Below are 18,001 nucleotides of genomic sequence, written 5' to 3' on the forward strand. Positions count from 1 at the left end.
AGCAACCATGTTATACACATAAAGTATATCAAAGTTATTATAATTACGGTGTGTGTAAATATTAAGTCTACATTTAGTAAAAAAAAAAAAAAAAAAGATTATAATTTGGGTGATATGGATGACATTAGAGCTGAAACGATTCCTCGAGTAACTCGTGTAATTCGATAACAAAATATATTTGAAGGATTTCCACTGCCTCGAAGCGTCGTTAGGTTTGTTTTTGTGTGTTTTTTTTAGGGCATTTTGCCTCGTTTTGTAGTCAAAGCTCACGCTTCGCACGGACTGTTTAGGTATTGCACAGCGTATTTACGCCACAGATCATATGCCCCCTGCACTGCACAACACCGCTCTTTTAATTACGCTTGAGTTTAGTGAACTTTTGCGCCGACATAACTCGCAATGGCAGACGCCGCAGAAAGCAGTGGACAAGAGCCATAGCAAAACGTGGGAATTGAGGAAGTGACAAAATTGTCTAATGTGTGGGAACCCTTCTCACTAAAATCGAAGGAAAACGCAGTAGTATGCAAACATTGCTAAGTGAAGCTCGCATAACGCAATAGCACAAGATCGATGCTGCAGCACCAGTCGAGAAAGCTTCCGATTGTGGGATGTCCAGAGGCAAGATAAGTCATATATTGTCAAATGCAAACGCAAAAGCTGTTAGTAAAATAAATGTTATTCATTATGATAACCAGGATGTTTCTTTCACTCCCGCAAAATCATCAAATGACGCCAAAAGGTGTCGAAAACAATCAATGCTGTCCGAACTGTCTTGTTCAATTAGACTTTCATTAGTAACCACGCAAAACTAGTCGTGCAAAGTTATTTGGGTTATTCAATTCATGCAACTACATGCTACTTGGATAGCTTGCACTTACACCCACTATAGTCTTTGTACCATAGGCGTCAATCTACATTTCTACCAGTGGGTGTTCGGACGGGCGGTAAATTTGACTCTACTTTTCTGAGCATTCACGGTTTTTGCTTTGTGGTGACTTACCACTTGTTGCACATTTCAAATGCAGTATTAAAGGCACTACCTAATCCACTTTTTATGTTTGACTGAAAACTGTTCTTATTGGGGTTTTTTTTGATACTAAGAAAAGTTTTATTTTAACTTTCTCAGGGAATATTAGATTTTAACAAATTGTATTTGTTTTCATCTCAAATATGTTATGTTGGCAAAATTAACATTGATTACTATTTTGCATGCAACGAATGCAAATAACTGTATTGCATTCTTAAAATGTAAAACCGTTGTCGTCATTATTAAGTTGTTTGTCTTGTCAGATTTGCGTGGAGAAACCTACATTTAAACGGCACTGCATAATAATCATTAAAAACACACAAGAGTCAAGAACTTTGTTCATGAGGTCACAGCGCATAGGGGTGTGAGCACACCTGTTTTTATTTGCACACAAATTGGCACAATCGAGCAGCTGTGCGTGTGTCAGCCTTCCATAATGAAAACAGGCGTTTAGGAAATAAAAGACAAATAGGCCAAACTCAATAATTGAGGGAACATCTTGACATGTACTGTATAATTAAACCTTAATTAAGCAAAAATATCGCTCCGACCCCACTGCACCAAATAATATATATCCATTTTAATAAAGTCAAAATACAAATAAGGCAACAAGAGGCAACAAGTACACGTCTGTTTTGTAAAGTAAATTTGTACAGCCGATATGGGCATCTACATCTACAATATGATTTGCCTGAGAAGCTGGACAGGACACACACCAAAAAAAAAAAAAAGAAGCAAAAATATGATTTATTCGATTACTCAATTAATCGATCGGGATATTCGATACAATACTCGATTACTAAAATATTCGATAGCTGCAGCTCTAGATAACATACACTATAATGAATTTGTTAAATCGAAATGGAATACAAATATATTTTTTTAAAGTTACTTTTTTATGTCCTGTAATTAATTATATTTACTCGGCTAATATACAACTGTATTTTATTACAAAATAAAGTTATTCAAAATATGTTTACTCACGTATAAAGAAAAATCACTCGTTATGCAACATAACTAGATTAAAAATGTTTTATTTGACTGTCATATACAAGCTCAGTTTTAGCAATGCTTAATCTACACTAAGTAGAAGATACAGACATTAATAATCACTACTTTCTGTCCTTATGTAACATGAGAGGGAGGGAGAGCCAGGATTAGTGTGCGATTTTTGTGTCATTGTGTGTGTGTTTCTACCATCAGGGCGGCGGCGGTGCTGGCCCAGGTCGAGCCGTTATTGGCTGAGCTGCTGGCGGGGGTGGATCTGGTGCTACCCTTCTCAGGCATCACTCACTTTAGGAACGAGGTGGTGTTTGTCGACCTGACACCTGGACTGCACAGACACATACTGCACAGCCTGGCAGGTCAGACACACACACACCTTGATACGTGTCTTTAATGTATGTGTTTTTATGTTACTAACATTATTTCCTGTTTAGTTGTTGATGCAAGATAATACAAGGCAGGTTTGTTTACATTGGATCTTATTAGAAAAGGTCTACCTAATGTTGTGGCTATTAAGCTTAGTATATAATAATAAAAATAAAATACAATGTATGAAAATCAATTGTTATATAAATTGGTAAAATCAGCAAAATATACTGCTATGAAAATATATACAGTATTTTTAAAACATTACACAATGTACGGTATTTCTTATTTTGTCGGTTTTTGTGATCCTGTTTGTTGTGACTATATTTCACTAACATGGATGTTGCCAGAACCCTATGCGTGATTTTTTTTCTTTTTCGTGGTGTGCCTTTGGCCTCTACATTAAGCTGGAATTTTTTTAAGAGGATTTTTGATCCACTTCCCTCACACACTTACATGCCAAGTACATATCCTCTCTTTTATGTTATCATAATGTATGTTTGTATTAAAATAGTATACCAAAATTAAAGTGCAAGTAAAGGGATATTACTGAAATCAAATATCCTATACTGTATATAAATACATGTGACAGAAAATCTAAGCATTTTTTCAGGATCTACTGGCAACTGTTAGTGTTATTTCCTTCTGGATTCTCTGTTTGATCTTCTAAAGGGAGTTTCCATGGCAGTACTTTAAACTAATTAGGTGCAAAATGAAGCACGGAAATTGGATTATGTGTTTGTGATTGCAAACGTTGGCACAATAATTTTTTTTTTTTTTTTTAATAAAAAGCAAGTATTGACTTAAATATCTGCAATGTTAATTTAATGCATTATCTCTCCATTAACAATATATTTTCCATTCCACTTGGTTGCTTTTCTGTCCCTGAAGACAATTACACCAATGAGTCAAGCATCCCCAGATACCTAAAGAGCTCTAATGTGTGATGAACACCTTTTAGCCTAGTCATTACCAAACATTACACACATAGATTACATTATAGATTACATTAAACACACTTAAAGGCAAACAGTGCGTTAATACTTTCAAAGAGGTGAAGTATTGAAGCATAATCATTTTCATCACACTTCCTCAACATGAAAGTTGTTGTTTTGAACACAGTAAGTAAGAACAAAACAGCAACTGTCTCTCTTATGACTCCTGTCTACAGCCTCCACTGCGCTTATTGATTGCTTTCTAACCTTTCTGTCCCTGGTGAGCTGCACTTCTTAAAATAAAAGGTGTGTGTGTGTTTGCGCGCACGCTTGCGTGCGACCTTGTAAGTCTGTACTTAAACGTCTACACCTTTCTTTTGTCCTTTAACTGCCTTAATTGTTCCGACCAATCAGACAAACATCCTTCAGTTTATGTTTCCTACTTGTTTTCCTATAGGATATGATATTATCTGTTACCGTAATATTCTGTTCCAGGCCATTAAAGTGTTGGTAAAAAGCATTGGCTTTCAGTCCGAAAATTACAGTTACAGGCTACGTGTTTTTATGTCTGTCCTTCGATATTAAACGTCCATGTACATAAATGCAATAAAATTGTATTTATACGTAAGCTGTTTATATTTAATTTATATGTAGTTTGTGTAAGTTAATGTTAATCACTAACATAATATTACATTTATCAATCTACTTTTAATGGACTTAAAGTTTTATTATCCACTCTTGCCATAAATTTTAGAAATAGTATCCACAACTAAATGTAGTTTTTGGTAAATCCTTCTGTATATTGTCTTTCGGCCAACCAATCAACTATTTCTTGTCATTGTCATAATAACTTCAGTCATACATGTCCTTTCGCAGCCAGGACATTAACAGTACTGGTAGTTTTCTGAAATACAGTGCATCCAGAAAGTATTTAAAGCGCTTCCCTTTTTCCACATTTCGTTACATTACAGCCTTATTCCAAAATGAAACGAATACATTTTTGTCAATTGAATATAAAATAGTCTTGTCCTTTTTGGAGAACGACTTGCGACAAATTTGACATTGGATTTCTCTAATACACTGTATATGTATGTATATTTTGTGTATATATTTGTGTTTGTATATATCTCCATCCATCCATCTTCTTCCGCTTATCCGAGGTTGGGTCGCGGGGGCAGCAGCCTAAGCAAGGAAGCCCAGACTTCCCTCTTCCCAGCCACTTCGTCCAGCTTTTCCCGGGGGATCCCAAGGCGTTCCCAGGCCAGCCGGGAGACATAGTCTTCCCAACGTGTCCTGGGTCTTCCCCTTGGCCTCCAACCGTTTGGACATGCCATAAACAACTCCCTAGGGAGGCGTTCGGGTGGCATCCTGGTGGCAGCTTCTCACCCTATCTCTAAGGGAGAGCCCAGCCACCCGGCGGAGGAAACTCATTTCGGCTGCTTGTACCTGTGATCTTGTCCTTTCGGTCACAACCCAAAGCTCATGATAATAGGTGAGGATGGGAACGTAGCTCGACAGGTAATTTGAGAGCTTTTCCTTCCGGCTCAGCTCCTTCTTCACCACAACGGATTGATACAGCGTCCGCATTGCTGAAGACGCCGCACCGATCCGGCTGTCGATCTTGCGATCCACTCTTACCTCAATCTTGCACAAGACTCCTAGGTACTTGAGCTCCTCCACTTGGGGCAGGGTCTCCTACCCAACCCGGAGATGGCACTCCACCCTTTTCCAGGCGAGAACCATGGACTCGGACTTGGAGGTGCTGATTCTCATGACGGTCGCATCACACTCTGCTGCGAACCGATCCAGTGAGAGCCGAAGATCCCGGCCAGATGAAGCCATCAGGATCACATCATCCGCAAAAAGCAGAGACATAATCCTGCGGCCACCAAACCGGAACTTCTCAACGCCTTGACTGCGCCTAAAAATTCTGTCCATAAAAGTTATAAACATAATCGGTGACAAAGGCCAGCCTTGTCGGAGTCCAACCCTCACATGTCTGACTTACTGCCGGCAATGCGGAGCAAGCTCTGACACTGATCGTAAAGGGAGAGAACTGCCACAATCAGATACCCCATACTCTCAGAAAACTTCCCACAGGACTTCCCGAGGGACACGGTCGAATGCCTTCTCCAAGTCCACAAAGCACATTTAGACTGTTTGGGCAAACTCCCATGCACCCTCAAGGACCCTGCCGAGAGTATAGAGTTGGTCCACAGTTCCACGACCAGGACGAAAACTACACTATTCCTCCTGAATCCGAGGTTCGGCTATCCGGCGTAGCCTCTTCTCCAGTACACCTGATTAAACCTTACCGGAAAGGCTGAGGTGTGTGATCCCACGATAGTTGGAACACACCCTCCGGTTCCCCTTCTTAAAGAGAGGAACCACCACCCCGGTCTGCCAATCCAGAGGCACCATCACCAATGTCCACGCGATGCTGCAGAGTCTTGTCAACCAAGACAGCCCCACAGCATCCAGAGCCATAAGGAACGCCGGGCGGCTCTCATCCGCCCCGGGGCCTTGCCACCAAGGAGCTTTTTAACTACCTCATCAACCTCACTCCCAGAAATAGGAGAGCCCACCACAGATTCCCCAGCCACTGCTTCTTCATAGGAAGACGTGATGGTGGGATTGAGGAGGACTTCGAAGTATTCCTTCCACCGATTGTGTTTACAGTGCACTGCTTCCCCTTCCTGAGGCGGGGATGGTGGTCCAGAATCGCTTCGAAGCCATCCGGAAGTCGTTTTCCATGGCTTCGCCGAACTCCCATGTCCGAGTTTTTGCCTCCGTGACCGCTGAAGCTGTACACCGCTTGGTCCGTCTGTACCTGTCCACTGCCTCCGGAGTCCTATGAGCCAAAAGAACCCGATAGGACTCCTTCTTCAGCTTGACGGCATCCCTCACCACCGGTGTCCTCCAACGGGTTCTAGGATTACCGCCACGACAGGCACCAACTACCTTGCGGCCACCGCTCCAATCATCCGCCTGGACCATAGACGTGCGGAACATGGTCCACTCGGATCCGTCGTGACATGTTCAAAGTTCTTCCAGAGGTGGTAATTGAAACTCTCCGACAGGAGACTCCGCCAGACGTTCCCAGCACACCCTCACAATGCGTTTGGGCCTGCCAGGTCTGTCCGCCATCCTCCCCCACCATTGCAGCCAACTCACCACCAGGTGGTGATATTCACCCGAGTGTCCAAAACATGAGGCTGCAAATCCGATGACACAACTACAAAGTCGATCATGGAAAAGCGGCCTAGGGTGTCCTGGTGCCAAGTGAATAATATGGACACCCTTATGTTTGAACATGGTGTTTGTTATGGACAATCCGTGACGAGCACAAAAGTCCAATAACAAAACACCACTCTGGTTCAGATCCGGGCGGCCATTCTTCCCAATCACGCCTCTCCAGGTTCACTGTCGTTGCCAACATTAGCGTTGAAGTCCCCCAGTAGGACAAGGGAATCACCCGGGGGAGCACTTTCCTGTACTCCCTCGAGTGTATCCCAAAAGGGTTGGTACTAGAAAAGAGATTTTAAATCGATTCGGGCGGGTGGCGGTTGAACCAATTCAGAAATATATATACTTAGTTAAATGTTGTTACCCACATACGAAAAACGAGCAGCACTCTTTGAAACAGTCAATTATTCATCAGGCACTGCATCACAACACAACACAACAGAATAAGAAGAAAAAAAGAAGAAGATGGAGACGCCGGCAGCAAACGTGGTACGCGACAAACTAAAAAATGTAATACTAAAAACCAGGGGAAAAAAAGACCAGAAAAGTTCAGCATAGGAAAATCTACTTTCCTTTTGGGGGAAACAAGGACAATCATTCCCACGACTACAACACCGTGCCAAGAGAATCCTATGCGTCCCAGCAACAAGTGCCGCAAGTGAGCGCTCCTTCAGCGCTGCCGGGTGCATTTTAGAGGCCAGGCGCTCTCGCCTGAATCCTGGCACTGTTGATGCCATTTTATTCCTGCATAGTGCTAACAAAAAAAAAAGTAAGTAGATATACGGTTGGATATGTTAAACGAATTAGTCTACATTACCTAGGCTATACCAAATAAGCCCATGTCTAACCTATATTGAGTTCGATCAGCTGAATAATTTGGATGGTTACGTGTTGTTTGGGCACACTACAATGCAAAGCAATTAAGGCAATTGCGTTGTTTATCGTGTTTTTCTTCTATTCGAGATATACTACTGTGTGTTAATTATTTGGCCTCGCTTTCAAGTGAAGCGCATCTCCGATTGGCTACAATGTAAGGCTATTTAGCCTGCTTTGTTTGTCGCAACCGTCTATTTTCATTATAATTCAAGTTTGATGATAAAGTGCAGTCTGATGGGTTTGATTCCCCCCTTTAGCTCTTTCCCTTGACCAATAAGTTGCAGGTAATTTATTATTATTGTTTATTTAATTTATTTTTGTTTAAATAGGGATGACACACATGTTATTGTATAATTTAAGTTTGTGCGCGTGATTGACAGCCAAAGGCTTATGAGGCACATTTTTTATTAATTTTTTTATTTCAAATTAAAAACACATGAACCTATGCCTTCAACATAGGCTCTGTGTTAATCTTTATTTTCCTGCCTGTCGTTGACAATATTTTGTCATGGCTGCAGATCAATCAATAAAGGTTCATCTTTGTCGCGAAATTGTTCACTGTTTCACTGTGCACCCCGCCCTCGTCCCTATTTGACCATTATAACGTTAAGACGTTAATATTCATTGAAATAAATTCAGAAAATTGTTTTTACCCAACGAAAATATAGGCCTAGTCTTTCTAAAACATATTTTTTTACTTCTTAAAAGCATTGTTCTGCTTGCTGCAACTGCGCACACAAAGTGTGAGGAACGCACTCCTGATCTGAGGGCATTGGCAACAATAGTCAACACTTTCTTAATGGAAATGACAATAATATTATAATAATGATAAATAATATTATCACGCATTAATATCTCTTAGCCACTAATGCGTAGCCAAGAGATATTAATGCGTGGCACGCATTGAATGTCTCTGCTGCATTGGATCAGTCTTCTTTCTTTAACAGGCAAAAGCTTTCTACCTCATTAATGCCTTGCATTGTCTATATTAGATATATAACAACAGGCGGGTGGCGGGTGGGTGTGGTTTTGATAAAATGTTGGTTCGGGTGGTTGTCGGGTGGATGATGACTTTTGTGTTGCGGTTGCAGATGAAATAATAATAATGCCTATCCGCGCATCACTAGTGGGTACCCTGAACTGCTGTTTCGTGCGTAAGCACAAACAACAGTCAGGACCCGTCCCCACACCCGAAGGCGGAGGGATGCTACCCTCTCCTCCACTGGGTTGAACTCCAACGTACAGGCTTTGAGCCAGGGGGCAACCAGAATTGCCACCCCAGCTCGTCGTCTCTCACTGCGTGCAACGCCAGTGTGGTAGAGAGTCCAGCCCCTCTCGAGAGAACTGGTTCCAGAGCCCTTGCTGTGTGTCGAGGTGAGTCCGACTATATCCAGCTGGCACTTCTCTACCTCGCGCACTAGCTCAGGCTCCTTCCCCCCCAGCGAGGTGACGTTCCCCGTCCCAAGAGCCAGCTCACAATGCACCCGACCTCTATGGCCCCTCCCATGAGTGGTGAGCCCATTGGAGGGGTGACCCATGTTGCCTCTTTGGGCTGTGCCCGGCCGGGCCCCATGGGGACAGGCCCGGCCACCAGGCGCTCGCCATTGTGCCCCAACTCCGGGCCTGGCTCCAGAGCAGGGCCCCGGTGACCCGGTTCCGGGCGAGGGAAATCTGGGTCCTCGATTTTGCTTCTTCATAGAGGTCTTCGAGCTGTTATTTGTCTGATCCCTCACCTAGGACCTTTTTGTCTATGGAGACCCTACCAGGGGGCATGAAAGCCCCCGGACAACATAGCTCCAAGGATCATTGGGACACACAAACTCCTCTACCACGGTAAGGTGGCAGCTCAGAGAGGAGTATATATATAAATATATATATATATATATATATATATATATATATATATATATATATATATATATATATATATATATATATATATATATATATATATATATATACATATATATATATATATATATATATATACATATATACATACCGTACTACAAAACCCGTTTCCATATGAGTTGGGAAATTGTGTTAGATGTAAATATAAACAGAATACAATGATTTGCAAATCCTTTTCAAGCCATATTCAATTGAATGCACTACAAAGACAAGATAAATGATGTTCAAACTCATAAACTTATTTTTTTTTGCAAATAATAATTACCTTTGAATTTCATAGCTGCAACACATGCCAAAGTAGTTGGGAAAGGGCATGTTCACCTCTGTGTTACATCACCTTTTCTTTTAACAACACTCAATAAACGTTTGGGAACTAAGGAAACTAATTGTTGAAGTTTTGAAAGTGGAATTCTTTCCCATTTTGTTTTTTTGTAGAGCGTCAGTCGTTCAACAGTCCGGGGTCTCCGCTGTCGTATTTTCGCTTCATAATGCGCCACACATTTTCGATGGGAGACTGGTCTGGACTGCAGGCGGGCCAGGAAAGTACCCGCACTCTTTTACTACGAAGCCACGCTGTTGTAACACGTGGCTTGGCATTGTTTTGCTGAAATAAACAGGTGCGTCCATGATAACGTTGCTTGGATGACAACATATGTTGCTCCAAAACCTGTATGTACCTTTCAGCTTTAATGGTGCCTTCATAGATGTTTAAGTTACCCATGCCTTGGGCACTAATACACCCCCATACCATCACAGATGCTGGCTTTTGAACTTTGCGCCTATAACAATCCGAATGGTTATTTTACTCTTTGTTCTGGAGGACACCACGTCCTCTGTTTCCAAATATGATTTCAAATGTGGACTCGTCAGACCACAGAACACCTTTCCACTTTGCATCAGTCCATCTTAGGTGAGCTCGGGCCCAGTCAAGCCGGCAGCCTTTCAGGGTGTTGTTGATAAATGGGTTTGGCTTTGTATAATAGAGTTTTAACTTGCACTTACAGATGTAGCGACCAACTGTAGTTACTGACAGTGGTTTTATGAAGTGTTCCTGAGCCCATGTGGTGATATCCTTTACACACTGATGTCGGTTTTTGATGCAGTACCGCCTTAGGGATCAGAATGTCTGTATTATTATAACTTACGTGTAGTGATTTCTCCAGATTCTCTGAACCTTTTGAATATTTTTACGGACCGTAAATGGTAAAATCCCTAAATTTGTTGCAATAGCTCGTTGAGAAATGTTGCTAAAACGGTTCGACAATTTGCTTACAAAGTGGTGACCATCGCCCCATCCTTGTTTGTGAATTACTTAGCATTTCATGGACGCTGCTTTCATATCCAATCATGGCACCCACCTGTTCCCAATTAGCCTGCACACCTGTGGGATATTCCCTATAAGTGTTTGATGAGCATTCCTCAACTTTATCAGTTTTCATTGCCACCTTTCCCAACTTATTTGTCACATATCGCTGGGATCAAATTCTAAAGTTAATGATTATTGCAAAAAAAAAGTTTTTGAGTTTGAACATCAAATATCTTGTCTTTGTAGCATATTCAACTGAATATGGGTTGAAAATGATTTTCAAACCATTGTATTCCGTTTATATTTACATGTAACACAATTTCCCAACTCATATGGAAACGGGGTTTGTACATGTACAGGCGCTTTTGAAAATCACGAATCAATACCTTAAGAGAAGGCAACGGGCGATTGCAGCTATTTCGGATACAATACATCTCAGATGGCAAGAGAACTTTCGAATATCTGGGTCAGCTGTGATTCTACCTAGTGAAAAGTGTTGTCCCTTTCTCCTATTAATGTGATACAGGCAGTGTGTGACTACAATTATTTTTAGCCTCAAAGCACAGGCTGGATTGCAAAAAGGAAAAATGAAGGTGAAGGCAAAAGAGTGAGGAGTGTCATGACCAGATATTTAGATACCTAGATTAATTGTTGTACAATGTTCTTTATCGCATACTCTACTTTCTCATGTTGATTAAAGATTTGATTCATGTGTGATGACTCAGGTGATTCACTACAATAAGGACCCACAGCACACTGGATTCTACAAACCCTGTTTCCATACGAGTTGGGAAATTGTGTTAGCTGTAAATATAAACGGAATACAATGATTTGCAAATCCTTTTCAACCCATATTCAATTGAATACACTACAAAGACAAGATATTTGATGTTCAAACTCATAAACTTTATTTATTTCTTTGCAAATAATAATTAACTTAGAATGTCATGGCTGCAACACGTGCCCAAGTAGTTGGGAAAGGGCATGTTCACCACCGTGTTACATCACTTTTCTTTTAACAACACTCAATAAACGTTTTTGGAACTGAGGAAACTAATTGTTAAAACTTTGAAAGTGGAATTCTTTCCCATTCTTGTTTTCTGTAGAGCTTCAGTCGTTCAACAGTCCGGGGTCTCCGCTGTCGTATTTTACACTTCATAATGCGCCACACATTTTCGATGGGAGACAGGTCTGGATTGCAGGCAGGCCAGGAAAGTACCCGCACTCTTTTACTACGAAGCCACGCTGTTGTAACACGTGGCTTGGCATTGTCTTGCTGAAATAAGCAGGAGCGTCTATGATAACTTTGCTTGGATGACAACATATGTTGCTCCCAAACCTGTATGGACCTTTCAGCATTAATGGTGCCTTCACAGATGTGTAAGTTACCCGTGCCTTGGGCACTAATACACCCCCATTCCATCACAGATGCTGGCTTTTGAACTTTGCGCCTATAACAATCCGAATGGTTATTTTTCTCTTTGTTCTGGAGGACACCACGTCCTCTGTTTCCAAATATAATTTGAAATGTGGACTCATCAGACCACAGAACACTTCTCCACTTTGCATCAGTCCATCTTAAATGAGCTCGGGCCCAGCAAAGCCGGCAGCGTTTCAGGGTGTTGTTGATAAATGGGTTTGGATTTGCATAGTAGAGTTTTAACTTGTACTTACAGATGTAGTGACCAACTGTAGTTACTGACAGTGGTTTTATGAAGTGTTCCTGAGCCCATGTGGTGATATCCTTTACACACTGATGTCGGTTTTTGATGCAGTACCGCCTGAGGGATCAAAGGTCCGTAATATCATCGCTCACGTGCAGTAATTTCTCCAGATTTTCTGAACCTTTTGATGATTTTACGGACCGTAGATGGTATAATACCTGAATTCCTTGCAATAGCTCATTGAGAAATGTTGTTCTAAAACTGTTCGACAATTTGCTTACAAAGTGGTGACCTTCGCCCTATCCTTGTTTTTGAATTACTTAGCATTTCATGGAAGCTGCTCTTATACCCAATCTTGGCACCCAACTGTTCCCAATTAGCCTGCACACCTGTGGGATGTTCCATATAAGTGTTTGATGAGCATTCCTTAACTTTATCAGTATTTATTGCCACCTTTCCCAACTTTTTTGTCACGTGTTGCTGGCATCAAATTCTAAATGTAATGATTATTTGGAAAAAAAAAGTATTTTTTATCAGTTTGAACATCAAATATGTTGTCTTTGTAGCATATTCAACTGAATATGGGTTGAAAATGATTTGCAAATCATTGTATTATGTTTGTATTTACATCTAACACAATTTCCCAACTCATATGGAAACGGGGTTTGTAGTTAATTGAAATACCACAACACAGGATCTTGTTCGAAGAAGGTACATTTTAAATTAAAAACTTGCACACAAAACACAGCAAACAAATGCAAAATATACAGCAACATTTTTTACAATATAGCTCTTTCAAATAACTTCACAGTGAAGTAAAGTCATCTACTGGAGAGTTTGGAGCAGATGGATGCTGAGGTGGATTTTTATTTTTTTTCCGCGCATGGTACTAGGTCACGCTGCGCCGGCAAACGGAGGGGTGCGAGGGTCTTAAACACTGGCATTGTTGTGTGTGGACACTGATAAAGTTAGGTGTGATTTACGTGGATAACCTTAGGCCATTTCTACACTAAGTCGTTCAACCCCTTAAAAGAATAATTATTTAACCTAAGCCCCGTTTCAACCACTCTAAACCAGCGTTTAACGTCACCCTCCTTGGACAAATTTTTCACGGGTATGTCAGTCGTGTAATTCTTGAATCTCTGGCACTTCGCTTTGTATGGACTCATTGATCGTTTACAATGTGACTTTGGAGAGGAAGGGACGCCAGAAAGACATCGCCCACACAGGAAGTGAAAGAACACGCCACAGCCAGCTTCATAAAAAAGCGGTTTTGTAGCTCGGAGGTAACCACTGGAAATATGAAGGCGAGTCATCCAGACATACTCTTGTTTCTCCTTTTTCAACATGCACAGACGCTTGTGGAAATCACACATGAATGAATACCTTAAGAAAAAGTGATTGCAGCTATTTGGGATACAATATCTCTCAGACGGCAAGAGAACTTTCCAATGTCCGGCCGGATCAGCTGAGATGCTACTTAGCGAAAAACTTTGTCCATTTTTCAAAGGAGAGATAAGGAGAATGCAAGTTCCTGTGGATGTGATAAAAAAGATAGCGTGTGCTTTGTATTACCTGGCCGTCGAGGAAAACGGAGAATGCAGACTGTATCAGTTATTGTCCGCCATGTATGTCGCCAACTCAACGTCTCGGTCCAGAGTATATAAAGTCACCAAAAACGAAAGGACAATGAAGGTGAAGGCAAAAGAGTGAGGAGTGTCCTCACCAGATATCTCGATGTTAAATGTTCTTTATCACATTATTTACGTGTCTAGTAAAGATTTGATTAATTTATGACGTCTCAGGTGTGAGTCACTATAATAGGGCCCCACAGCACACTGGATTCCAGTTAATTATATATATATATATATATATATATATATATATATATATATATATATATATATATATATATATATATATATACAAACCCCTTTTCCATATGAGTTGGGAAATTGTGTTAGATGTAAATATAAACGGAATACAATGATTTGCAAATCCTTTTCAACCCATATTCAGTTGAATGCACTACAAAGACAAGATATTTGGTGTTCAAACTCATAAACTTTATTTATTTATTTGCAAATAATAATTAACTTAGAATTGCAACACTTGCCGAAGTAGTTGGAAAAGGGCATGTTCACCACTGTGTTACATCACCTTTTCTTTTAACAACACTCAATAAACGTTTGGGAACTGAGGAAACTAATTGTTGAAGCTTTGAAAGTGGAATTCTTTCCCATTCTTGTTTTATGTAGAGCTTCAAATTTTACGCTTCATAATGCGCCACACATTTTTGATGGGAGACAGGTCTGGACTGCAGGCGGGCTAGGAAAGTACTCGGACTCTTTTTTTACGAAGCCACGCTGTTGTAACATATGCTGAATATGGCTTGGCATTGTTTTGCTGAAATAAGCAGGGGCGTCGATGAAAAAGACGGCACTTAGATATCAGCATATGTTGTTCCAAAACCTGTATGTACCTTTCAGCATTAATGGTGCCTTCACAGATGTGTAAGTTACCCATGCCTTGGGCACTAATGCACCCCCATACCATCACGGATGCTGGCTTCTGAACTTTGCGTCGATAACAGTCTGGATGGTTCGCTTCCCCTTTGGTCTGGATGTCACGATGTCGAATATTTCCAAAAACAATTGGAAATGTGGACTCGTCAGACCACAGAACACTTGTCCACGTTGCATCAGTCCATCTTTGATGATCTCGGGCCCAGAGAAGCCAGCGGTTGTTAATAAATGGCTTTCGCTTTGCATAGTAGAGCTTTAACTTGCACTTACAGATGCAGCGACCAACTGTATTTAGTGACAGTGGTTTTCTGAAGTGTTCCTGAGCCCATGTAGGGCAGCGGGCTGAGAGTGAGGGACGCAGAGAAGGCCAGTAACGTGGTGGGAGTGGAGCTGGACTCTCTGGCGGTGGTGTCAGAGAGGAGAAGTCTAGCAAAACTCCTAGCCATTATGGACAACACCTCCCACCCACTACACTCTGACCTTGCGGAGAAAATTAGCGGAAGTGGAAGGCTCAAACTCCCAAAACGTAACACGGAACGACACAGGAGGTCCTTCATACCGACTGCCGACATACCGACTGTATAATGCATATGTTCCTTCTTGGCTGCACTTAAATGTAGAGTATATTTATATTATTCATATATCATATATGTAATGTATGTCCTATATTATGTATTATTATTATTGTTTATTGTGAGGGAACATCCATCCATCCATCCATTTTCTACCGCTTATTCCCTTTCGGGGTCGCGGGGGGCGCTGGCGCCTATCTCAGCTACAATCGGGCGGAAGGCGGGGTACACCCTGGACAAGTCCCCACCTCATCGCAGTGGTGCTGAATTTCCCCCAGGGATCAATAAAGTACTTTCTATTCTTTTCTATTCCATGTGGTGATATCCTTTAGAAATCGATGTCGGTTTTTGATACAGTGCCGTCTGAGAGATCAAAGGTCACAGTCATTCAATGTTGGTTTCCGGCCATGCCGCTTACGTGGAGTGATTTCTCCAGATTCTCTGAAGCTTTTGATGATATTATGTATCGCAGATGTTGAAATCCCTAAATTTCTTGCAATTGCACTCTGAGAAACGTTGTTCTTAAACTGTTTGACTATTTGCTCACGCAGTTGTGGACAAAGTGGTGTACCTTGCCCCATCCTTTCTTGTGAACGACTGAGCATTTTTTGGGAAGCTGTTTTTATACCCAATCATGGCACCCATCTGTTCCCAATTAGCCTGCACACCTGTGGGATGTTCCAAATAAGTGTTTGAAGAGCATTCCTCAACTTTATCAGTATTTATTGCCACCTTTCCCAACTTTTGTCGCGTGTTGCTGGCATCAAATTCTAAAGTTAATGAGTTTTTGCAACAACAAAAAAATGTTTATCAGTTTGAACATCAAATATGTTGCCTTTGTAGTATATTCAACTGAATATGGGTTGAAAATGATTTGCAAATCATAGTATTCCGTTTATATTTACACAATTTCCAAACTGATATTAAAACGAGGTTTGTATATGTATATATATACACACTGCAATGAGGTGGCATCTTGTCCAGGGTGTACCCCGCCTTGCACCCAAATGCAGCTGAGATAGGCTCCAGCAACCCCCAAAAAAAGGACAAGCGGTAGAAAATGGATGGATGGATGTATATATACACTGCATGTATTGCCCCGTGTGTACTGTGCTAGATGCAATGACTGCGCCCAAAGGCTTCCAGCGGTGCACAAAATGAATAAATGACTGAAGCGTTCGTACACTAAGACATGGTTTGCACACAAAAGCATATTTGGCTTGATGTAAAAGTTTTTTAATTTAAAAGTTTGCAAAAGGGAGGGTTTTTTTAAATTGAGGTTCCACAGTACAACCAACAACAGAGCATTTTTTATATATATTTTTAGCTACAATTTGTGCTAGAGAAAAAGAAAATGGTCTTGTGCAGAGGTCTGGGCGGAATAACTTGGTTGGTAGAGGGGCCGTGCCAGCAACTTGAGGATTCCTAGTTCGATCTCCGCTTCCGCCATCCTAGCCACTGTCGTTGTGTCATTGGGCAAGACACTTTACCCACCCGCTTCCAGTGCCACCCACATTGGTTTAAAGGGGAACATTATCACCAGACCTATGTAAGCATTAATATATACCTTGATGTTGCAGAAAAAAGACCATATGTTTTTTTAACCGATTTCCAAACTCTAAAAGGGTGAATTTGGCGATCAATAAGGGCTTTCAATAGTTCGCTGTCGGAGCAATGACCTTTCACCCGTGACGTCACAACAGGAAGCAATCCGCCATTTTCTCAAACACATTACACGCACCAAGTCAAATCAGCTCTGTTATTTTCTGTTTTTTCGACTGTTTTCCGTACCTTGGAGACATTATGCCTCGTTGGTGTGTTGTCAGAGGGTGTAACAACACGAACAGGGACGGATTCAAGTTGACTTACGTGGAGTGTGCTAATCAGACATATCAATGGTCACGGCATGCTAATCGATGCTAACATGCTATTTAGGCTAGCTGTATGTACATATTGCATCATTATGTCTCATTTGTAGCTATATTTGCATCCAGCCTTTCCCTCCACCCACATTTAATGACAAACAAACACATACCAATCGACAGATTCAAGTTGCCCGAGTTGTCAAAAGATGCGAAAGTCCCTCGTTTGTTCTGTTCTGTCGTAGCATCGCTACCGACGATAGCGATGGTACGACAGAGATGGCACAGAGATGTGTGGATATCCTGCGACACTCAAAGCAGATGCATTTCCAACGATAAAGTCAACAAAATCACAAAGGTGAGTTTTGTTGATGTTATTGACTTATGTGCTAATCAGACATATTTGCGCACGGCATGACTGCAAGCTAATTGATGCTAACATGCTATTTAGGCTAGCTGTATGTACATATTGCATCATTATGCCTTATTTGTAGCTATATTTGCATCCAGCCTTTCCCTCCACCCACATTTAATGCCAAAAAAATACATACCAATCGACGGATTCAAGTTGCACCAGTTGTCAAAAGATGCAATCGTTGGTTCGAAGGCGATCGCCGAATTCGTCCTCGTTGCCGTTGTCTGTCATGATATGGCGCAATAGCTTCAGTTTCTACTTCAATTTAGTTTTCGCTATCTGCCTCCACAC

General features: G+C 41.3%; 1 protein-coding gene across 4 annotated transcripts in view; it reads left to right on the forward strand.

Moving 5' to 3' along the window:
• Nucleotides 1-18,001, forward strand: part of LOC133553230 (A-kinase anchor protein 7-like) — an 85,828-nt gene that overhangs the window by 13,606 nt on the left and 54,221 nt on the right. For all 4 annotated transcript variants that reach the window (XM_061901186.1, XM_061901188.1, XM_061901187.1 and 1 more), the window contains exon 5: nucleotides 2,231-2,391. In XM_061901186.1, coding sequence (XP_061757170.1) covers nucleotides 2,231-2,391 — 161 coding nt within the window. The remainder of the gene's footprint in view (nucleotides 1-2,230; nucleotides 2,392-18,001) is intronic.

The sequence above is a fragment of the Nerophis ophidion genome, linkage group LG05 (genome assembly GCF_033978795.1).
Source record: "Nerophis ophidion isolate RoL-2023_Sa linkage group LG05, RoL_Noph_v1.0, whole genome shotgun sequence".
In the NCBI taxonomy this organism is placed as follows: domain Eukaryota; kingdom Metazoa; phylum Chordata; class Actinopteri; order Syngnathiformes; family Syngnathidae; genus Nerophis; species Nerophis ophidion.